The following is a 25,577-nucleotide window of genomic DNA, read 5'->3' on the forward strand; positions in this document are numbered from 1 at the left end:
ATGTGGTCTGGCAATTTTACTCCTAAGTATATACCCAAGAGAACTGAAAACATGTTCACACAAAAACTTGTCCACAAATGTTCGTAGCAGCACTATTATTCGTAAGAGTCCTAAAGTGGGAACAGCCCAAATGCCCATCAACTGATGAATGGATAAACAAAATGTGGTTGGTATATCCACACAATGGAATGTTCTTTAGCAAGTAAAAGGAAGTAATGATATATGCTACAATGTAGGTGAACCTCAAAAACATGCCAAGTGAAAGAAGTCAGACATAAAAGGCCATATATTGGATGATTCTATTTATATGAAATGTCTAGAATAGGCAAATCTAAAGAGACAGGAAGTGGATTAGTGGACTCCAGGGGCTTGGGGAGTGGACAGTGAGGAGTGACTGCTGGTCGGTACAGGGTTTCTCTGGGGGATGATGACATGTTCTGGAATTAGAGAGAAGAGATGCTGCACAACTTTGTGACTATATTCAATTATATACTTTAAAATGGTGAATTTTACAGTATGTGAGTTGTATCTCAATTTAAAAATAGGATACGTAATTCAACTTTTTGTCTCTATTACACGAGAGGCACTTTTCAACTCAAGACCCATTTTAATTTTTTCCTGGTAATTTGGTTCCTGTAATAGAAACAAAAAATTTCCTAAAAGGATTTTAGTATAACTTGTGATGGGGATAATCAGGAGCTTTCAAAAGGCCCACATTTTTGGTGCAGTTAAAAAAAAAAAAAAAGAATAGAAAACAGTTTCTGCCAATGGAAAGGTCATAAACCTAAGGGCATGAAACAGATACCCACATGAAGAGAGATGAACCCATGAACAAAGATTCATAAACATGAACCAACTAAATATGCGAAGTTTGAGAGTAAGTATGGGAAGAAAACTGAGGGGAGTGAGCTCAGAGATATCTTTATCAGGGCAGGGTAATTAATAAGAGCAGAAAGCACGTCCTGACAATTAATTACATGTCCTATGGAAACTTCAGAGGTACTTCATTTGAACTCTATAAAAAACCGTCACTTCAGCTACTACTTATTAAACTACAAAAACCCACAAATAAATTAGAGGTTGAAAGTTAAAATAGGAAGTCAGTATTATTTAATTTTGAACCCAGTACAACTTCAAAAACTATGGCTGTACCAAACACAGTGGTGTTTTATGGATACAATATAGCTGGAGGTGAAAATGCCATATTCCAGAACTTCCAGAAAGGCAGGGACACAGCACCTTTAGCAGACGTGCTCACTCACATTCCTTTTGCTCCTTCCCGAGCGGGGCTTCGGTGTTATCTGTCTTCTGGGTCATAGAGCAATTGAGAGTGGGGCTGGCTCATTTCTGAGTTGAGCAGAGAGCTTCAGTGACGTGACTGGGAGGTGACAGGGCCAGGGCAAGCAGTTTGGTATCCTGATTCCCAAAACAGTGATTACCTACCACATTCCACCCTTATATTTTTTTTTTTTTTTTGTATCAAAGCATGACAAACATCTAGTGAAGGCATAATGTGCACTGATTTTAAGTTTATGGCTCAACTATCTTTTTTGTTTTTTACATAAATAAACACTCATGAGACACTTCCTCAATCAAGATATAGTGCATTTCTGGCACCCCATAAAGTTCCTTTGTGCCCCCAATCACTATTCTTGTTTCTATGATCATCCATTACTTTTGCCTGTTCTTGAACTTCATAAAAATGGAATCATGCAGCATGCACTTTCTTGCGTCTAGCTCCTTTTACTTAGCATAACATCTGTGCAATTCATTCATGTTGTTGCATGTGCTATTAGGTTTTTGTTTGTTTGTTTGTTTTTATTGCTCTGCACCTTTTTTTCCCCTCTTTTTTCTTGAGTCTATCCTTTTCTCTGAGATGAGTTAATAGGCTCCGTCTGGTTAGGAAATGTGGCAGTGAGTGCCAGAGAAAAAACTCTCTATGCCTGCAGGTAGGTGATCAAATTCCAGCTGTCCTAAAGCTCTGATCTACATTTCCAGGCTGAAACTATGGGCTCTGCACAATGAGAAGGGGCAAAAATCACTAACAAGAAACAACGCAACATGGTGAATAACCCAAACCCAGATAACTGAGTCAGAGAGCATTTGCTCTGAGTCATCTGTGCTGAGCTATGTCACTCTTTGCCCACCTTTAGCCAAAACAGATGGCGGCTCAATCTAGTAAAAAGAAACCACTGGCCTGAGACCTTAGACAAGCAATTCATTGTCTCTGGGCTTCAGATTCCTCATCAATAAAACGAAGGGGTTAGATGGAGCTTCTAAGTTTTCCCCCCAAAAAACAAAGACAATGCAGGTCAATACTCACTTATTTCACACTGTTCCCCCTCAAGTGCTGGAGGGCAAATACACTTTCCAGGGTAGAAACAGGTCCCTCCGTTAAAGCAGGTGGCTGAGCAGTTTGCTGTTAGAATGAAAACAGAGTATTGCATTAGACAGTAGCTTAAATCTAACAACAACAACAACATTTCATTAAGGCTAAGTGATTCTTCTTAGGCATCTGCTACTTGCCCATTTACTTATTTAATAAAACAAGCCACTTTACACATACAGGAATTGTAAGCAATTGCTTGACCATTTGCAGATTCCAGCAACATAACAGGATACCACGCACATTACACAGGACCCACCTCTAGGGGTTTACCTCTTAGTGAAAAAAGGCACCGTGTGTAAAAAAATATATATATCTTTTTTATTTTCTTATAAATATCTATGCTCTTAAAGGAGAAGAACTCTATGAACCCAAGAAAATATTTTTTAAGATGAAGGAAGAGTAAAAGGAGAAAACTTGCTTTGGAATAGATAAAGGGGAGAGAAGTCATAAATATTGGGATCAGACAAAGGAGAAAGCAACTTCTTTTCTGAATAAGAGGAACAGAGATGCATCTTATATAACAGGAATTTTTTAAAAATAGACTTTTTTGACATTTGCAGGAAGGAGTAATTATATTTAGGAAAAGACAGACTGTTGCCCCTTGCGGGTCCCACAGTCAGGGAAGTGGCGGCAGCATGAGCTGGAGGGATGAAGAATGTGGGTATATTATTGTGGGAGTCCAATTAACTAGATTTTCCAGGTAATAATCATACTGTTTGTGATTCATACTAAGCCCTCTCTCTTAGAGTCAGCTTCTGAAATTTCACGGCTCACTGGCACCTAAAATAGAGGGAGGACAGAAATGGGGACGGGGGAGAGCAAATATATAAAAATAGACAAGTTGGCTCATTCTATAAAGGAGATGAAAATAAGAACTTGATTCTCAGCTATTCCAGTTTTATGGCCTATTTGTTCTTGTCCTATATAAAACAGGCCAAAGTTGGCTATAGATGAACGAAAGCTGGAATAAGCTTTCGGTAAGAAAATTAGAAAGGAAATCCAAAAGTTCTGAGTGTATGCTTTCTTTGTGGAAAAGAAGTCCAACTGGAATAGTCTATGAAGTCATGCTTCTTAAATGATAAAGCTTTTTGTTAAAAATCATAAGGACCTCTCAGCTTAAGGCCATGCTGTACCTGCTTTGGCAAAATCAAGCCTCCTGATGTAGAGGGGAGCGGCAGCATTGGGGTATAGAATTTAGGATTTAGGAAAATCAGCTCTTGGACTTCCTCTTTACTACTTGCTGCTAGTATTGTTAGGGCTGGACAGTTTGTTTTTAAAATTATGGAATGTTTCACGAATTTGCATGTCATCCTTATGCAGGGGCCATGCTAATCTTCTCTGTATCATTCCAATTTTAGTACATGTGCTGCTGAAGTGAGCACAAGACAGTTGTTTTTGTGAGCGTGTCCTGTCTCCCCACTTGTCCCTGTTTCTCCTGGGGATAATAAGAAGAGATGAGAAAACATCAGGACCTGTGTCCACTTGGCTGGAGCCCTCTGGGCACTATCCCTTACTAATGTGTAGAATGCAATGAACCTGGGAGTGTAATCAAAAGTTACAGAATATGACAAAGCTGATTATTGAATTTGGCCACACCCTTAGTATTTGCATAATACTTTACCATCTGGACCAAGCTTCTCTACATTTCTGTTGTGCAATGATTCTTTTTTTTTAAAATTAATTAGTTAATTAATTTATTTTTGGCTGCACTGGGTCTTCGTTGCTGTGTGCAGGCTTTCTCTAGTTGTGGCAAGCACAGGTTACTCTTCGTTGCGGGGCGCGGGTTTCTTGTGGCGGTGGCTTCTCGTTGTGGAGCACGGGCTGTAGTCGCTCAGGCTCAGTAGTTGTGGCACACAGGCTTAGTTGCTCCACGGCATGTGGAATCTTCCCGGATCAGGGATTGAACCCGTGTCCCCTGCATTGGCAGGCGGATTCTTAACCACTGTGCCACCAGGGAAGTCCCACGTGCAATGATTCTTGACTCAGAAAATGAGCCAGAGACACCAAGTAACTTTCACTGGGGCTAAGGGTTTGCTAGGCCAGTGTTTAACTACTCAACTGTTAAAGTTTGCAACAGATGTCCCAAGAGCCAATAAAAGTTAATCTTTAGTGTTTCTTCAAATATGTAGGGCTAAGGTCTAGCTCCATGCCAGTAATTAAACCATTTTTCAGAAGCTCTACACTCCCTCCTGGTTAATAAATGCATCTTTTTGTTGAGGGAGTAAAAAACATTATTTTTTAATGTTCCCAGATCTCTGGGGAAACCAAGTGGAATTTCAACAGACTTTCCAAAAGAATAAAAAAAGTTACTGGAGTCTAACAAGTAAGAAAATCTTTCATCTGAAAGGTAAAATATTACAAACGTAAAAGAAACGGGAATACACATAGATCTTTTCCTTCAACAGAGACCATGCAGCGTTTGTGACACCATAGCGTAAGAAAAACATTACAACTGACAGTCCACGGTGCAGATACACCAGTAACAGCCTCATCTACATAAGCAGGCCTCACAAATGGTCTTCCTAAACCTGATAATACATTCATTCTTCATCCAAGTCTCTGAAGGATTTGCTCTATTTCCTAATAGGTTTGAGATAATATGAGTTTAATTCTGCTTCAAGAATCAACTTCTGCTCAGTTGTGAAGTAGCAGAGATGCTGAAGGCTACATTTAGACAAATGCAAAGAAGCTTCACAAGAAAGAATTTTATTCACTGGCTATTATTATCAGTGTCATTAGTGCTTAATCTTTATGAACATAAAATTTTAAAATTATTTTCACTCCAATGCTGTAGTTTTAGAAGATCACTTACAACTAAAAGGTAGAGATGCTCTCACACATGATCTCATTTAGCATAGAGGTGGGGGAACCAGGCGTCAATGGCTTAATTTCCAGTTTAGAGTTGGGAAAAGCATGGCCCACAGAGATGAGGTTCTCTGCCCAGAAGCAGTCACTGGTAGAGGATCTAGGATGTGAAACAGGTAGCCTGAGTGGCAACATGGTACAGTGGAGGGTGTGAATTTGGGCCAAGCTACTCAAGCTCTATAAACCTCATTTTGCTTAGCTGAGATTGAGATGGATGATGCTTTACATATCTCAAAAGATGGTTGAGAGTAAAGTTAGGTAATTGTATGAAGGTACTTTGTATATCATAAAATAACAGACTACCATAAATGATTATTCTGACTCATATTAAGGGTTCTTTCCTTTAGCTTTTCCTTCTTTTTTAAAAAGCTGCTCATTTCAATCTTAACTGGTGCTATCTGCATTATCACTAAAGAGACACTTCTCTAAAATAACACATCATTTTATTTTGAGGCAAGTAGTTATTTAAAAAAAACCATGCCCTACTCATGCAATTAGCATTTTGGACACAAGGATACATACATACACTTTAAGGATATAATTTAATTTTTTTCCATAAAAGATGTGAACTGTGCAAAATAGATAGGTGTCCTGTAAAGAGTATGAATCATTTAGTACTATTTTAGAGCCACATTTGAATCCACTTTCTGAGAGTAAAATCTGGCTATGATGCAGCATCACAGGAAGGAGGATCCTGATCTCTCAGGGACGTGATCTGTGAGCAGAGAATTAAATTCGGGATCAGTGAACTTCTAGGTCAGGCAATTTGGAAGAGATTGTTTCATTTCAGTCTTTGAAGCTCACCCATAAAACTAATTTGGGACATACCGAAACCCCAATGGGGAAGGAGCAGTTAATTGTTCGCAAAAATCCATGCTCCCCTCCCATAAAGTTGTCGTTGGGAGATGGTTGTCCAACCAGGGATGACATTTCTCCTGGCTGCATCCAGGTAGGATCATGGAGCTAATTCCTATCCATGGAATAGGTGTTGAAGTTTTGTAGGTCACTTCTGGGCTTTTCTTTGTTTTGTTTTTTTGTTTGTTTTTTAAGCAGTACCTACTCCAGTCTTTCTTCCTCTGCTTATTGGCTGCATCTGGAGAGCTCCAAAGTTCTAGGCAGGACCACTGATGGAAGGCACCTGGGACCATAAATCACTGCATGGAGAAGAACCGCCCTGCCCACTGACCAAGTATTCCTGCACTGGAGCATTCTGTGAGCAAATGTAAACTTGTACTGTGTTAAGCTACACTAAAATTTGGGGTTAAAGTTATAGCAGCCAACTGAGCCCACGTGGCACAACTACTGAAGCCCGCACGTGCCTAGAGCCCATGCTCCGCAACAAGAGAAGCCACTGCAATGAGAAGCCTGCACACAGCAATGAAGAGGGCCCCCGCTTGCCGCAACTAGAGAAAGCCTGTGCACAGCAACGAAGACCCAACGCAGCCATAAATAAATAAATAAATTTATATAAAAAATAACAACAACAAAAAAGTTATAGCAGCCAGTGAAGTGATACATCCTATCTAGAGAGCTGTTATGAAGAGTGATGATATAGTAAATATACGTCTTTTAATCAAACATTTAAAAAGTAAAAAGAACCTTGTTCTTAGAAAGTTACCTTTATCACAATTGACTCCATAGAATCCAGGTGGACAGATGCAGAAACCGGGAGTAACACAAAGCCCGCCGTTCATGCATCGTGGTGTGCAAAGGGCTAATGGGGAGAGAGAATTCTGATTAAGATCAAATAGGGTTTTGCGAGCAGGACCATTTTGGAAATGTCAATAATACAATAGGTCTGTGTTTTCAAGCTTTGTAGTTGACACTAAAGTAGTCACTCTTTAGAGATACAAGTTTGCTATATTAAAAATTATTTTTATGCAGTAAATAGGCTATTTTCAACCAATTTCATAGAAGAGAACTAAAATTTGCCCAGAATCATTATTTTAACTAAGATGTGGTCTTCTTAAGACTGTAAATATTTTTTCTTGCCTTATTTCCTCAATCTTCCAATTTCAAAATCAGTGCAGATGAAGGTCAGGACAAGATGGCAGAGTAGGACCTTGACCTCACCTCCTCTCACGAGCACACCAAAATCACAACTAAATGCTAAACAATCATCGATAAAAAGACTGGAACCTACCAAAAAAGATATTCTACATCCAGAGACATAAAGAAGAAACCACAACGAGACAGTAGGAAGAGCACACTCATGATATAATCAAATCCCATACCCCTCGGGTGCGTGACCCATAAACTGGAGAATAGTTATATTGCAGAAGTTCTCCCACAGGAGTGAGAGTTCTGAGTCCCACATCAGGCTCCCCAGCCTGGAGGTCTGACATTGGGAAGAGGAACCCCCAGAGCAGTTGGTTTTGAAGGCCAGCAGGGCTTGAATGCAGGAGCTCCACAGGACTGGGGGAAACAGAGACTCCACTCTTGGAGGGTGCACACCAGTTCTTGTGTAACTGGGACCCAGGGCAAAAGTAATGACTTCATAGGAGCCTGGGCCAGACTAATCTAGTTTTGAAGGGTCTCCAGGGGTGGGGGCAGCTGTGGCTCACTCTGGGGACAAGGACACTGGTGGCAGAGGTATCAGGGAGTATTCATTGATATGAGCTCTCCTGGAGGCTTTGCCACCAAGACCTGGCCCCACCCAACAGCCTGTAGCCTCCAGTGCTGGGACACCTCAGGCCAAACAACAAACAGGGTAGGAACACAGCCCCACCCATCAGCAGACAGGCTGCCTAAAGACTTCCTGAGCCCACAGCCGCCTCCAGACATACCCCTTAACATGGCCCTCCCCAACAGAGGGCCAAGACCCAGCTGCACTCACCAGTGAGCAGGCACTGGCCCCTCCCACCAGGAAGCCTGCACAAGGCTCTAGACCAGCCTCACCCACCAGGGGGCAGACACCACAAGCAAGAATACTATGACCCAGCAGGCTGCAGAACTAAGTCCACAAACACAGGTCAGAATCTACCAGCTGGTCCCTGGCCCCTGGGCAATGAGAGGGGAGTGTACTTCTGAGACACACAGGAAATCCCCTACAGAGGGCCATTTCTCCAAGGTCAAGAAACATAACTAACCTACCACATATATAAAAATTCAAATAGAAGTTTAGACAAAATGAGATGGCAGAAGAATATATTCCAGACAAAAGAACAAGATAAAACCCCAGAAGACCAACTAAGTGGAGACAGGCAATCTACCCAAGAAAGAGTTCAGAGTAATGATGGTAAAGATGATCCAAGAACTCAGGAAAACAATAGATGCACAGAACGAGAAGTTACAAGTGTTTTTAACAAAGAGTTCGAAAATATAAAAAACAACCAGTTGAAGAATACAATAATTGAAATGAAAAAATACACTAGAAGGAATCAACAGCAGAATGAATGAGGCAGAAGAACGTACAAGTAAGCTGGAAGACAGAGTGGTGGAAATCACTGCCGTGGAACAGAATAAAGAAAAAAGAATGAAAAGAAATGAGGACAGTTTAAGAGACCTCTGGGACAATATCAAATGCACCAGTATTTGCATTATATGGGTCCCAGAAGGAGAAAATAGAGAGAAAAGGCCTGAGGAAATATTTGAAGAGATAATAGCTGAAAAATTCCCTAACATGGGAAAGGAAACAGTTTCTGGAGGAAACTCCAGAAAGTGCAGAGAGATCCATACAGGATTAAACCAAGGAGGAACACACCAAGACATCTACTAATCAAATTGACAAAAATTAAAGATAAAGATAAAATATTAAAAGCAACAAGGGAAAAGTGACAAATAACAAAGAAGGGAATCCCCATAAGGTTATCAACTGATTTTTCAGCAGACATTCTGCAGGCCAGAAGAAGGTAGCATGGTATATTTAAAGTGATGAAAGGGAAAAACCTACAACCAAGAATACTCTACCTAGCAAGGCTCTCATTCAGATTTGATGGAGAAATTAAAAGCTTTACAGACAAGCAAAACCTAAAAGAATTCAGCACCACCAAATTAGCTTTACAACAAATGCTAAAGGAACTTCTCTAGGTGGAAAAGAAAAGGCCACAACTAGAAATAAGAAAATTATGAAATGGGAAAGGTCACCAGTAAAGGCAAACATACAGTAAAGGTAGGAAATCATCTGCACACAAATACAATATCAAAACCAGCAATCATGAGAACAGGAGAGTACAAATGCAGGATACTGCAAATGCATTTGAAATTAAGAGATCAGTAACTTAAAACAATTGTGTATGTGTATAGACTGATATATCAAAACCTCATGGTAACTGCAAACCAAAAATCTATAATATATACACACACAAAAAAGAAAAAGGAATCCAAACACAACACTGAAGATAGTCATCAAATCACAAGAGAACAAAAGAGAAAAGGAAGAAAAAAGACTTACAAAAACAAATCCAAAACAGTTAAAAAAATGGCAATAGGAACATACATATTGATAATTACTTTAAGTGTAAATAGCTTAAATGCACCAACCAAAAGACACAGACTGGCTAAATGGATAAAAATACAAGACCTGTATATATGCTGTCTATAAAAGACCCACTTCAGATCTAGAAACATATACAGACTGAAAGTGAGGAGATGGAAAAAGGTATTGCATGCAAATGGAAATCAAAAGAAAGCTGGAGTAGCAATACTCATATTAGACAAAATAGAGTTTAAAATAAAGACTGTTGCAAGAGATAAAGAAGGACACTACATAATGAGCAAGGGATCAATCCAAGAAGAAGATAATAACAATTGTAAATATATATGCACCCAACATAGGAGCACCTCAATAATATGGCAAACGTTAACAGACATAAATGGAGAAATTGATAGTAACACAGTAAAAGTGGGGGATTTTAACACCCTGCTTACATCAATGGACAGATCATCCAGACAGAAAATCAATAAGGAAACACAGGTCTCAAATGACACATTAGACCAGATGGACTTAACTGATATTTATAAAGCATTCCATCTGAAAGCCTCAGAATACACATTCTTTTCAAATACACATGAACGTTCTCCAGGATAGATCACATATTGGGTCACAAATCAAGCCTCAGTAAATATAAGAAAATTGGAATCATATCAAGCATCTTTTCTGACCACAACGCATGAGATTAGAAATCAACTAAAAGAAGAAAACTGCAAAAAACACATGCTATTAAATAACCAATAGATCACTGAAAAAATCAAAGAGGAAATCAAAAAATACCTAGAGACAAATGAAAATGGAAACACGATGATCCAAATGCTATGGGATGCAGCAAAAGCAGCTCTAAGAGTGAAGTTTATAATGATACAAGCTTACCTCGGGAAACAACAAAAATCTCAAATAAACAACCTAACATTACACCTAAAGCAACTAGAGAAAGAAGAACAAATAAAACCCGAAGTTAGTAGAAGGAAAGAAATCATAAAGATCAGAGCAGAAATAATGAAACAGAGACAAAGAAAACAATAAAAAAGATCAATAAAACTAAAAGCTGGTTCTTTGAAAAGATGAATATAATTGATAAGCCTTTAGCCAGACTCATCAAGAAAAAAAGGGAGAGGGCCCAAATCAATAAAATTAGAAATGAAAAAGGAGAAGTTACAACTGACACCACAAATACAAAGGACCATAAGAGACTAAGCAACTATATGCCAATAAAATGGACAACCTAGAAGACATGGACAAATTCTTAGAAAGGTACAATCTCCCAAGATTGAACCAAGAAGAAATAGAAAATATGAACAGACCAATTACCAGTACTGAAATTGAATCTGTGATGCAAAAACTCCAACAAACAAAAGTCCAGGACCAGACGGCTTCACAGGTGAATTCTAACAAACATTTAGAGAAGAGTTAACACCTATCCTTCTGAAGCTATTCCAAAAAATTACAGAGGAAGGATCACTCCCAAACTCATTCTATGAGCCCACCATCACCCTGATACCAAAACCAGACAAAGATACCACACACACAAAAAAAATTACAGGCCAATATCACTGATGAACATAGACGCTAAAATCCTCAACAAAATACTAGCAAACTGAATCCAATGATACATTAAAAGGATCATACCCGGTGATCAAGTGGGATTTATCCCAGTCATGCAAGGATTTTTCAATATCCGCAAATTAATCTGTGTGATACACCACATTAACAAATTGAAGAATAACAATCCTATGATCATCTCAGTAGATGCAGAAAAAGCTTTTGATAAAATTCAACATCCATTTATGATAAAAACTCTCCAGAAAGTGGGCATAGAAGGAACATACCTCAACATAATACAAGCCATATATGACAAATGCACAACTTCGTACTCAACAGTGCAAAGCTGAAAGCATTTTCTCTAAGATCAGGAACAAGACAAGGATGTCTATTCTTGCCACTTTTATTCAACATAGTTTTGGAAGTCCTAACCACAGCAATCAGAGAAGAAAAAGAAATAAAAGGGATCCAAATTGGAAAAGAAGTAGTAAAACTGTCAGTGTTTGCAGATGACATGATGCTATATATAGAAAATCCTCAAGACACTATCAGAAAACTACTCAGCTCATCAATGAATTCAGTAAATTTACAGGATACAAAATTAATACACAGAAATCCATTGCATTTCTATACACTAACAATGAAAGATCAGAAAGAGAAATTAAGGAAACAATCCTACTTACCATCGCATCAAAAGGAATGAAATACCTAGTAATAAACCTATCTAAGGAGGCAGAAGACCTGTACTCTGAAAACTATAAGATGCTGATGAAAGAAACTGAAGATGACCCAAACAGATGGAAAGATGTACTGTGTTCTTGGGTTGGAAGAATCAATATTGCTAAAATGACCATACTACCCAAGGCAATCTACAAATTCAATGTAATCCCTATTAAATCACGAACGGCATTTTTCACAGAACTAGAGCAAAAATTTTAAAATATGTATGGAAACACAAAAGACCCCGAATAGCCAAAGCAATCTTGAGAAAGAAAAATGGAGCTGGAGGAATCAGGTTCCCTGACTTCAGACTATACTACAAACCTACAGTAATCAAAACAGTATGGTACTGGCACAAAAACAGACACATAGATCAATGGAACAGGATGGAAAGCCCAGAAATAAATCCATGTACCTATGGTCAATTCATCTATGACAAAGGAGGAAATACTATATAATGGAGAAAAGACTGTCTCTTCAATAATTGGTGCTGGGAAAACTGGACAGCTACATGTAAAAGAATGAAATTAGGACATTCTCTAACACCATACACCAAAAAAACTCAAAATGGATTAAAGACCTAAATGTAAGACCAGATACTGTAATACTCATAGAGGAAGACATAGGCAGGACACTCTTTGAGATAAATTGCAGCAATATCTGTTTGGATCCATCCCCTAGAGTAATGGAAATAAAAAAATAAACAAATGGGACCTAATTAAACTTAAAAGCTTTTGCACAGCAAAGGAACCCATAAACAAGAAGAAAAGACAACCCTCAGAATGGGAGAAAATATTTGCAAACAAAGCAACTGACAAAGGATTAATCTCCAAAATATACAAGCAGCTCATGCAGCTCAATATCAAAAAACCAAACAACCCAATCAAAAAATGGGCAGAAGACCTAAATAGACATTTCTCCAAAGAAGACATACAGATGGTCAAGAGGCACATGAAAAGCTGCTCAACATCACTAATTAGAGAAATGCAAATCAGAACTACAGTGAGGTACCACCTCACACTGGTCAGAATGGCCATCATCAAAAATTCTACAAATATGGGCTTCCCTGGTGGTGCAGTGGTTGAGAATCTGCCTGCCAATGCAGGGGACACGGGTTCGAGCCCTGGTCTGGGAAGATCCCACATGCCACGGAGCAACTGGGCCCGTGAGCCACAATTACTGAGCCTGCGCGTCTGGAGCCTGTGCTCCGCAACAAGAGAGGCCGTGATGGTGAGAGGCCCGCGCACCACGATGAAGAGTGGTCCCCACTTGCCGCAACTAGAGAAAGCCCTCACACAGAAACGAAGACTCAACACAGTCATAAATAAATAAATAAAAGAACGTGAATTTCTAAAAAAAAATTCTACAAATAATAAATGCCGGAGAGGGTGTGGAGAAAAAGGAACCCTCCTACACTGTTGGTGGGAATGTAAATTGCACCCAGTGTTCATTGCAGCACTATTTACAATAGCCAAGACATGGAAGTAACTTAAATGTGCATCGACACATGAATGGATAAAGAAGATGTGAGAGATATATATATATATATATATATATATATATATATATATATATACACACATACACACACACACACACACACACACATACAATGGAATATTACAGCCATAAAAAGAATAAAATTATGCCGTTTGCAGCAGCGTGGATGGACCTAGGGATAATCATACTAAATGAAGTGAGCTAGACAAAGACAAATATCATATGGTACCACTTATATTTGGAATCTAAAAAAAAAGATACAAGTGAACTTATATACAAAACAGAAACAGACCCATAGGCATAGAAAGCAAACTTATGGTTACCAAAGGAGAAAGGGAAGGTGGGGGAGGGATAAATTAGGAGGTTGGGATTAACAGATACACACACTACTAGATACCCAAGGACCTACTGCATAGCACAGGGAACTATACTCAATATTTTGTAATAACCTATATGGGAAAAGAATCTGAAAAAATATATATATATATATAACTGAATCACTTTGTTGTACACCTGAAACTAACAACGCTGTAAACCAGCTATATTTCAATTAAGAAAATAAAATAAAGAAAAAAATCAATGCAATCAAGTAAAAAATCTATTTTTTGAAGATGAAAAATATTTTGCTTACTCTGGTCAAATAAGCTCAGTATATGTGAGCTTGTGGTTTACACACCTTTGTGGTTAATAAACATTTTCATGTTCATCTCTTTTTTTCATATAGCTTTCTTAGTAGTAATTTCACCAAAATATATATATTTACTACACAAATGATCTCATCCTTTTTTTTTTTTTTTCTTTGCCTAGAGCACCTTCATAACTCAGGTGTAGACTTAATTGTGAAACAAGCTACTTTTAATTGGAGTAGATACTTTCAAATCACTCATAATACTAGCTTTTTAATACCGACTTTAGTGGAGGGAAAAAACCTCAAAACTTTCATAAGATTATGCTAAAGCACAGTATATATAATAGTGAATTGCGGAGGGGGGTGGAGGAGAGTGAAAGGGGCCACAAAGAATGTAGACACTGTGCCAGTTTTCTGCTCCTGTCACCACATATTGGATTTAACAGAAAACCACTCCTAGAAGAATACTTTCCAATAGCTTTTCTGTGGCTTTTTAAGACTGCACAAATTCTTACAATGTGACCAGAAAAATAATTTCAGGTGATGTGTTAAAAATACATGTGGGGCTCCTGAGTAACACCCATTTCATTAGGAAGCAAGCAGGGAAGCTGGCTGTCTCTGTTCTTACCTTTCTCACAGTGAGGTCCGTAGAATCCATCAGGACACTGGCAGACCCGTCTTTCATTACAAAAGCCTCCATTTCGGCACCCTCCTGGGCACTCAGCTTCACCAAAGAGAAACAAGGTTTATTTAGAAAGCTTTCAAATCATGTTGAGTGAATTACAGGGAGCATGAAGAGGCTAACGGTCACTTTTTCCCCAGCACACCAATTATCATAATTTATTGAATACCAGTACTTCCACTTCATTCTCTCTACACTGCCTGTACTTCACTAAGTCTTCATGAAAGTAAGATACTGCCTCTCAATCCTACTTCCAACAGTAGGGAGCTTGTGGAAGAAGGCAAAGCAAGCTTTATGTTCTGCCTTCCTCCCACCCATCAATCTACTGCACCTCCTTAAATTCACACTGAAACAGAATGATGGATATTGCCCTCAGTATTCATTTTCAGAGGGGGGAATGACCTTTTGGTGCATCTTTAGGGCACTGAAAGCCTCCAGAGCTTAAATTCTGTGCTGGAAGAGCTTATATCAGGATGGGAAAGGAGACAGCATGGGAAAGCCTTCATGCTTAACTGGGTATCAGGGCTGTGGTGGAGAGGTACCTTTGCAGATCACTGGCGTGATCTTTGGAAGTCAAAAGCACCAAGCTTTTGGCAGGGGGTATGGGTCATAGTAGTTGCTGGTGATGACTGACACCCTTGCTATGAGGTTGGGGACTCCCAAAGATTGTGTTGGAGGAGGGAAAGAAGAGAGGTGGAAGACAGGGCATTTTGAAGGGTACTGGAGTTCCTAAAATTGTGAGTGCAGTCAAAGCAGAGAAAGTCTGTCTTAGTACTATTACTGGACCCTACGTTTACCCCTCCTCCCACTGGTGTGGTTTTAATTATACAAAATAATTATCTATCTATCTAGCTACAATTTTTGGCCCAAATCACACCTGGAAGCCTTATGAGCCTTCTTTGGAATCACCATCACTGATTACCTTGTTGACATGTTTTAAAGAAGATGGCATTTTGAGGAGTCTGCAGGATGGTGTTGCCTTCAGAATTCATTACAATCACATTCACTTCAAACGCTGCCACTCCATCTTGTTTGCCGAGACATGGAAAACCAACTTGAACAACTAAAGAAAAAGAAGGTATGGAGAAACAGTTTATCTAGTTGATCCCAGTTTTACAGAAATCTTGGTAAGAGAGACAAAGAACAAAGCAAAAATGTTCACATTTTGTCATCAGATATGCTTGTATCTCCACTAGAGTAGGGACTGTATTTTGATTATCTGGGCATTCTCCACAGAATGTGTACATCATGCTGAGTGGAGAATTAATGACCCTCATTAATTTGTACCCTACTAATATGAAATTGGGGATATTTTGTTCATAGTCTGAACTTGTACCATCTTGAAAAAAAAGATGGTAAAATGTTCTCTAAAAAGTAAAGGTAGCATAGATTAATTAGGGGAAGAAACTTTGTGAACACCTTCACCAGCCTCCATATAATTCAAAAAGAGCTAAAAGTTAACACTGCAGAATCTATTAAATAAAGCCCTATAAGCAACACCCCACTGGTTTATTTTTACTCTGTGTGCTTGAAAGTGACAAAATATGTTCTTTGGAAAAATTCTACAACTCAGACTAGACCCCAGTCATTGGACTGAGTTAATAAATTTAATATTTTCTCAGGCTATTTGTTAATATTGAGAAGTGTCCATATCTTGGGGATCTAGAAGAGTTTGCTGTGATGAAGTAATCTCACAATAGACATATCTAATGGTTTAGGTTCCTAAAGAGGAGCCACTTCTTTTTAGTGAAACTGATGATCACTTGGGGTATGTAGGTGTAGACTAAGCAGACAGTGGGAACTAATAGTGTTGCTGTACAGAGGCGGTGAGGAGTTGTCCACAACTTCAGCTGTGAAATACCCACAAATCATTGGGTGGAAATTGTCTCAAGTCATTGGCTGAGAGGCTGACTTCATAAATTTCTGAAATCCACTGGATAATCCTAACGTATCCACTGGAGAAGACTGATCTAGCTGATCCACTAGACTCCAGTTCTTCCTTATGAATAGAACAAATATTGCTAAGAGGTATACATATGAAATTCTGTTTCATATTGTTTCTATATGTCAGGTTATGGTTACTGCCAAGCTTGGGAAAATCGTACCATGCCAAGAAAAATCCTTTCCCTTCGGAGTTTTCATAAACCTTTCCCCTAGTTTTACAAGAAGAAATGAGCTAGAAATCAGTGTGCTCTTTTCCATAATGCACTGCACACCAGTTGGTCATACAATCTTTTTAACGTGCTTGGCAACCAGAAACCACTCTCAAGGCTTTGGCATTGTCAGTGTTCATTACTGTGCTCTTCTCCAAATAACATGGGTTTCCAGTTCTCCTGAATCTTGAGATCTGAGCATTATAAATAATTAAATGATGAAAAAACCCAGATATTTTAACAGAGATAAAAAGAAAAAAAACAAACTTGTTTCTGAAGTCCCGAAGTATAATTGTCCCCACTGAAAACCTTGGTTTAATGAAATCGTATATATGAAAATGCAAATTTACAAAATACAAAAATTCATAGTAGGGATTTCCATTTCAAAAGGAAGCAAAGGACTGTACAAGGAAAACCCCGTTGGATTTGTTATTGCAGGATACTTGTGAAATATATATAGGATTCTTTCTTATGGCTGCATCCCGGATCTGGAAATTTTACTTGGGGACCAAGGGGATCTGAAAGGCTACATGGATACAGAAGATATGCAAAAAGCAAGACTCCGATTCTTGTCGTAGAGCTCACAGACTTCCTCACTTACTGGCCTTTTCTTTCCTTGTTTTTACAAAATGTCTTCCCTTTTTTTCTGCCCTCTCCTCTATCAGTCTCTCCTTTTCTATCTGCCTCTTCTTTTTTCTCCCAGTTTTCTTTTTTTTCCCCTGCTCTGCACCTGGATTGTATCTTCACCGAACAATTGGGCACTTTGAGAACTAACTGGAGGCAGTCTTGTAGGGAAGAGCTGTATGGAATTATCTGCTTTTATGGTGAACTTGTCATTTGTGAATGGGTATCCTGTTCATGATATTAATTGCTAGCAAAAACAAGAAAAAGAGCACAGGAGTAAAACGTGGATTTTTCTGAATACGCATTGTGATGACCAGCAGTTACCTTACTGACTGATATCCAAAGGAGAATAATTTGGAAGACTCTTGTGGCCGTGTGGATGACAGGCTCTTGGTGCTCCAGCCAGGCGTCAGGGCTGTGCCTCTGAGGTGGGAGAGCCAAGTTCAGGACACTGGTCCACAAGAGACCTCCCAGCTCCACGTAATATCGAACAGCGAAAATCTCCCAGAGATCTCCATCTCAACACCAAGACCCAGCTCCACTCAACGACCAGCAAGCTACAGTGCTGGACACCCTATGCCAAACAACTAGCAAGACAGGAACACAACCCCATCCATTAGCAGAGAGGCTGCCTAAAATCATAATAAGGCCACAGACACCCCAAAATACACCACCAGATGTGGTCCTGCCCACCACAAAGACAAGATCCAGCCTCTTCCACCAGAACACAGGCACTAGTCCCCTCCACCAGGAAGCCTACACAACCCACTGAACCAACCTTAGCCACTGGGGACAGACACCAAAAACAACAGGAACTACAAACCTGCAGGCTGCGAAAAGGAGACCCCAAACACAATAAGTTAAGCAAAATGAGAAGACAGAGAAACACACAGCAGATGAAGGAGCAAGGCAAAACCCACCACACCTAACAAATGAAGAGGAAATAGGCAGTCTACCTGAAAAAGGATTCAGAATAATGATAGTAAAGAGGAAATCTTGGAAATAGAATGGAGAAAATACAAGAAACGTTTAACAAGGACCTAGAAGAACTAAAGAGCAAACAAACAGTGATGAACAGCACAATAAATGAAATTAAAAATTCTCTAGAACGGATCAATAGCAGAATAACTGAGGCAGAAAAACGGATAAGTGACCTGGAAGATAAAATAGTGGAAATAACCACTGCAGAGCAGAATAAAGAAAAAAGAATGAAAAGAATTGAGGACAGTCTCGGAGACCTCTGGGACAACATTAAACACACCAACATTCGAATTATAGGAGTCCCAGAAGAAGAAGAGAAAAAGAAAGGGACTGAGAAAATATTTGAAGAGCTTATAGTTGAAAACTTCCCTAATATGGGAAAGGAAATAGTTAAGTCCAGGAAGCACAGAGAGTCCCATACAGGATAAATCCAAGGAGAACCACGCCAAGACACATATTAATCAAACTATCAAAAATAAAATACAAAGAAAAAATATTAAAAGCAGCAAGGGAAAAACAACAAATAACACACAAGGGAATCCCCATAAAGTTAACAGCTGATCTTTCAGCAGAAACTTGCAAGCCAGAAGGGAGTGGCAGGACATATTTAAAGTGATGAAGGAGAAAAACCTACAACCAAGATTACTCTACGTAGCAAGGATCTCATTCAGATTTGACAGAGAAATTAAAAGCTTTACAGACAAGCAAAAGCTAAGAGAATTCAGCACCACCAAACCAGCTTTACAACAAATGCTAAAGGAACTTCTCTAGGCAGGAAACACAAGAGAAGGAAAAGACCTGCAATAACAAACCCAAAACAATTAAGAAAATGGTAATAGGAACATACAGATCGATAATTACCTTAAATGTAAATGGATTAAATGCTCCAACCAAAAGACACAGACTGGCTGAATGGATACAAAAACAAGACCCATATATATGCTGTCTACAAGAGACCCACTTCAGACCTAGGGACACATACAGACTGAAAGTGAGGGGATGGAAAAAGATATTGCATGCAAATGGAAATCAAAAGAAAGCTCGAGTAGCAATTCTCATGTCAGACAAAATAGACTTTAAAACAGAGACTATTAGAAGAGACAAAGGACACTACATAATGATCAAGGGATCAATCCAAGAAGAAGATATAACAACTGTAAATATTTATGCACCCAACATAGGAGCACCTCAATACATAAGACAAATACTAACAGCCATAAAAGGGGAAATCGACAGTAACACAATCATAGTAGGAGACTTTAACACCCCACTTTCACCAATGGACAGATCATCCAAAATGAAAATAAATAAGGAAACACAAGCTTTAAATGATACATTAAACAAGATGGACTTAATTGATATTTATAGGACATTCCATCCAAAAACAACAGAATACACATTGTTCTCAAGTGCTCATGGAACATTCTCCAGGATAGATCATATCTTGGGTCACAAATCAAGCCTTGGTAAATTTAAGAAAATTGAAATCGTATCAAGTATCTTTTCCGACCACAACGCTATGAAACTAGATATCAATTACAGGAAAAAAATCTATAAAAAATACAAACACAGGGAGGGTAAACAATACACTATTTAATAACCAAGAGATCACTGAAGAAATCAAAGAGGAAATCAAAAAATACCTAGAAACAAATGACAATGAAAACACGATGACCCAAAACCTATGGGATGCAGCAAAAGCAGTTCTAAGAGGGAAGTTTATAGCAATACAATCCTACCTTAAGAAACAAGAAACATCTCAAATAAACAACCTAACCTTACACCTAAAGCAATTAGAGAAAGAAGAACAAAAAAACTCCAAAGTTAGCAGAAGGAGAGAAATCATAAAGATCAGATCAGAAACAAATGAAAAAGAAATGAAGGAAATGATAGCAAAATCAATAAAACTAAAAGCTGGTTCTTTGAGAAGATAAACAAAATTGATAAACCATTAGCCAGACTCATCAAGAAAAAAAGGGAGAAGACTCAAATCAATACAATTAGAAATGAAAAAGGAGAAGTAACAACTGACTCTGCAGAAATACATAGGATCATGAGAGATTACTACAAGCAACTCTATGCCAATAAAATGGACAACCTGGAAGAAATGGACACATTCTTAGAAGTGCACAACCTTCCGAGACTGAACCAGGAAGAAATAGAAAATATGAACAGACCAATCACAAGCACTGAAATTGAAACTGTGATTAAAAATCTTCCAACAAACAAAAGCCCAGGACCAGATGGGTTCACAGGTGAATTCTATCAAACATTTAGAAAAGAGCTAACACCTATCCTTCTCAAACTCTTCCAAAATGGAGCAGAGGGAGGAACACTTCCAAACTCATTCAGCGAGGCCACCATCACCCTGATACCAAAACTAGACAAAGATATCACAAAAAAAGAAAACTATAGGCCAGTATTACTGATGAACATAGATGCAAAAATTCTCAACAAAATACTAGCAAACAGAATCCAACAGCACATTAAAGGGATCATACACCATGATCAAGTTGGGTTTATCCCAGGAATGCAAGGATTCTTCAATATACATAAATCAATCAATGAGATACACCATATTAACAACTTGAAGGATAAAAACCATATGATCATCTCAATAGATGCAGAAAAAGCTTTCGACAAAATTCAACAGCCATTTATGATAAAAACCCTCCAGAAAGTAGGCATAGAGGGAACTTACCTCAACATAATAAAGACCATATATGACAAACCCACAGCCAGCATCGTTCTCAATGGTGAAAAACTGAAAACATTTCCACTAAGATCAGGAACAAGACAAGGTTGCCCACTCTCACCACTACTATTCAACATAGTTTTGGAAGTTCTAGTCACAGCAATCAGAGAAGAAAAAGAAATAAAAGGAATCCAGTCGGAAAAGATAGAAGTAAAACTGTCACTGTTTATAGATGACATGATACTATACATAGAGAATCCTAAAGAAGCTACCAGAAAACTACTAGAGCTAATCAATGAATTTGGTAAAGTAGCAGGATACAAAATTAATGTGCAGAAATCTCTTGCATTCCTATACACTAATGATGAAAATTCTGAAAGAGAAATTAAGGAAACACTCCCATTTACCATTGCAACAAAAAGAATAAAATACCTAGGAATAAACCTACCTAAGGAGACAAAAGACCTGTACACAGAAAACTATAAGACACTGATGAAAGAAATTAAAGATGATACAAACAGGTGGAGAGATATACCATGTTCTTGGATTGGAAGAATCAACATTGTGAAAATGAGTATACTACCCAAAGCAATCTACAGATTTAGTGCAATCCCTATCAAACTACCAATGGCAGTTTTCACAGAACTAGAATAAAACATTGCAAAATTTGTATGGAAACACAAAAGACCCTGAATAGCCAAAGCAACCTTGAGAAAGAAAAACGGAGGTGGAGGAATCAGGCTCCCTGACTTTAGACTATACTACAAAGTTACAGTAATCAAGAAAGTATGGTACTGGCACAAAAATGGAAATATAGGTCAATGGAACGGGATAGAAAGCCCAGAGATAAACCCACACACATATGGTCACCTTATCTTTGATAAAGGAGGCAGCCTCTTCAATAAGACAGCCTGGAAAAAAGACAGCCTCTTCAATAAGTGGTGCTGGGGAAACTGGACAGCTACATGTAAAAGAATGAAATTAGAGTACTCCCTAGCACCATAAACAAAAATAAACTCAAAATTGATTAAAGACCTAAATGTAAGGCCAGACACTATAAAACTCTCAGAGGAAAACATAGGCAGAACACTATGACATAAATCACAGCAAGATCCTTTTTGACCCACCTCCTAGAGAAATGGAAGTAAAAACAAAAATAAACAAATTGGACCTAATGAAACTTAAAAGCTTTTGCACAGCAAAGGAAACCATAAACAAGACGAAAAGACAACCCTCAGAATGGGAGAAAATAGTTGCAAATGAAGCCACTGACAAAGGATTAATCTTCAAAATTTACAAGCAGCTCAATATTAAAAAAACAAGCAACGCAATCCAAAAATGGGCAGAAGACCTAAATAGACATTTCTCCAAAGAAGATATACAGGTTGCCAACAAACACATGAAAGGATGCTCAACATCACTAATTATTAGAGAAATGCAAATCAAAACTACAATGAGGTATCACCTCACACCAGTCAGAATGGCCATAATCAAACAAAAATCTACAAACAATAAATGCTGGAGAGGGTGTGGAGAAAAGGGAACCCTCTTGCACTCTTGGTGGGAATGTAAATTGATACAGTCACTATGGAGAACAGTATGGAGGTTCCTTATAAAACTAAAAATAGAACTACCATATGACCCAGCAATCCCACTACTGGGCATATACCCTGAGAAAACCATAATTCAAAAAGAGTCATATACCACAATGTTCATTGCAGCAGTATTTACAGTAGCCAGGACATGGAAGCAACCTAAGTGTCCATTGACAGATGAATGGATAAAGAAGATGTAACACATGTATACAATGGAGTATTACTCAGCCATAAAAAGAATCGAAATTGAGTTATTTGCAGTGAGGTGGATGGACCTAGAGACTGTCATACAGAGTGAAGTAACTCAGAAAGAGAAAAACAAAGACCGTATGCTAACACATATATATGGAGTCTAAAAAAAAAAAAAGGTTCTGAAGCACCTAGGGGCAGGACAGGAATAAAGACGCAGACGTACAGAATGGACTTGAGGTCACAGGGAGGGGGAAAGGTAAGCTGGGATGAAGTGAGAGAGTGGCATGGACATATATACACTACCAAATGTTAAATAGATAGCTAGTGGGAAGCAGCCACATAGCACAGGGAGATCAGCTTGGTGCTTTGTGTCCACCTAGAGGGGTGGGATAGGGAGGGTAGGAGGGAGGGAGACGCAAGAGGGAGGGGAAATGGGGATAATTGTATATTTATAGCTGATTCACTTTGTTATACAGCAGAAACTAACACACCATTCATTATAAAGCAATTATACTCCAATAAAGATGTTTAAAAAAAAAAAAACCTCTTCCACACTGAGACCAGCATGGTGCTCATACAGCCTCAGCCTCGGTCATGCAAACCACTGCCTCACAACAAGGGAAGAGATGAATAAGGTGGGCGAGAGCTCATCCTTGACACCACATGATTATAAGCTGTTCCATGAATATAAATCATCCAACACAAATAGTCATCCATTCATTCTCTCAGCAAATACTTACTGAGTACCTTCTCTGGGCTTTACTTTCTGCTAAGGATGGGGGTCATCAGGAAGAAGATGGTCCTCCCAGAATTAACACCTATTTGACAATTTCTACACATTGGATTCCTGATGGTCTTGGTTGAGAAACACCCCTGCTCTGTTGGTTTCATGGGATGACAGAGAAAGAGTGTGCCAACAGGTAAAGCCTTGGCTTGATGGAAACTGTTTTTCGTTATCCAACTCAGGAATTTTGCTGAACCACCCTGCAGTTTGTATTTCCTGTTTTTGTTCTCTTCAGATGCCAGAAAGCAGGCACTTCATAACTGTTAAAGATCAAGAGTTTTCTTTTTCATGCAACGCTTAGGCATATAGGATTCTGTAGGATGAAAGAACACCTTAGCAGCTTGAGGGTATTAAATAGACCAGCAGAGTAATGAACGGTACCTGGATGCTTAGGAGCAAGACACACTGATTTGGTTACTTTTTAATAATTCAAGTTACCCTCACTGCTCACGCTGGGGGGACTGAGCTTAATGAGGCTAATGAATAACTGCCCTGAAATGAACTAAAATTCCCATAAACTTCTTGCACCTGCATTTCTGCAAACAAATCCTACATCTGCCTCCAAAAAGATCTCTGTGGGGGGAGGGGGGGTTGTCCATGTAAATGTGTGTGTGTGTGTGTGTGTGTGTGTGTGTATAAACGCACACACATGTGCATGAGTCACCTCATCCCAGGCTTGTTCTTTTTAGTCTCACCTTGCCCAAAGTATCATCCACTTTTTCCTCTACATTTTATGAAAGATTCTAAATTATTAGCAAATGATGTTTTCTCTAAACATGACCTATTAAAATATTCTCATATCATATATTCAAAACCTTACTGCTTCAATATCCTAAGAAGTAGAATTTCAGTAAGCTTTTTTTTACTAGACACAAAAAATTGATAAAAATGGGAAGATTTTGGATATAAGCATTTGATTAGAAATCCAAAAATTCAAGATTTATTTTAAGTTGAGCAGGTATAACTGTGCAATTAATTAATACCTTTTAATGGGCTAAATGAGTTTGTACTTCTTTAATAATCAGAAAAAGACAAAAGAAAAATTCAAAAATATGAAATGGAAATTGAGAGACATGCTATGTATTTATCTTACCCCTGACCACTTAAGAAAAAGAACAAATATGATCAAGAAAAATTTTATAGAAAATTATCTTCGACTAAAAAGGAACACCAAGTGACATGGCATGAGACTGAGTAATGCCCTATTCCAAGAATTTGGTGGTCATATTCTAAGAACTTTCTTGTCTCCATGATGTAGCAGTACGCAATAGTACTAGCATTATCATCTGAGTGGAATTGGGGTGCCCATGTATCTGGAATGGGATATTCATATCCTTGAGGCTACAAATCTTAGGTGAGTGTACCTCCAGAACCCAAGGCCTTTTTCCTTCAGAGGAGCTTCCTAGAACTTAAACCCATCTGGATTGGAAGTAAATCCTCTGGGAGGGCTGTGAGTCATATCGGCAGCACTGGGATGACCCAAGAGAAACTCAGATTCACACTCTTCCTGTCTATACCCACATGGGCACCTATGCCAGGAAGTTAGAGAAACTCTGTGCTTATTTAGTCCCCAGCTCTTACAGTGCTGGGATGTGGCAATACAGATACATTGGAAGTAGTAGATAACTACAACCTGAAAACGGACTCTGTAAGCGTGCCTGATTTCCTGATTATTTCATCAATTTAAATTAGCTCCTCAGCAAAGGAAACCATAAACAAAATGAAAAGACAACCTACAGACTGGGAGAAAATATTTGCAAATGATGCAACCGACAAGGGGTTAATTTTCAAA

The 25,577-nt window shown here is 38.6% G+C and overlaps 1 protein-coding gene, 1 long non-coding RNA gene and 1 other non-coding gene across 3 annotated transcripts in view; 1 reads left to right on the forward strand and 2 right to left on the reverse strand.

Moving 5' to 3' along the window:
• The window catches only part of LOC132373378 (uncharacterized), a 151,993-nt gene that overhangs the window by 102,744 nt on the left and 23,672 nt on the right, over positions 1-25,577 (forward strand). The gene's annotated exons all lie outside the window — the stretch shown is intronic.
• WIF1 (WNT inhibitory factor 1) overlaps positions 1-25,577 on the reverse strand; it is an 84,801-nt gene that overhangs the window by 8,447 nt on the left and 50,777 nt on the right. The window contains exons 4-7 of the mRNA XM_059936418.1: positions 15,684-15,824; positions 14,708-14,803; positions 6,873-6,968; positions 2,324-2,419 (exon numbers count right to left, since the gene is read on the reverse strand). Coding sequence (XP_059792401.1) covers positions 2,324-2,419; positions 6,873-6,968; positions 14,708-14,803; positions 15,684-15,824 — 429 coding nt within the window. The remainder of the gene's footprint in view (positions 1-2,323; positions 2,420-6,872; positions 6,969-14,707; positions 14,804-15,683; positions 15,825-25,577) is intronic.
• On the reverse strand, positions 3,665-3,771 carry LOC132373877 (U6 spliceosomal RNA). Its single transcript, XR_009505533.1, has one exon. It is a non-coding gene; the product is annotated as a U6 spliceosomal RNA (small nuclear RNA).

Source organism: Balaenoptera ricei, chromosome 10 (assembly GCF_028023285.1).
Source record: "Balaenoptera ricei isolate mBalRic1 chromosome 10, mBalRic1.hap2, whole genome shotgun sequence".
In the NCBI taxonomy this organism is placed as follows: Eukaryota; Metazoa; Chordata; class Mammalia; order Artiodactyla; family Balaenopteridae; genus Balaenoptera; species Balaenoptera ricei.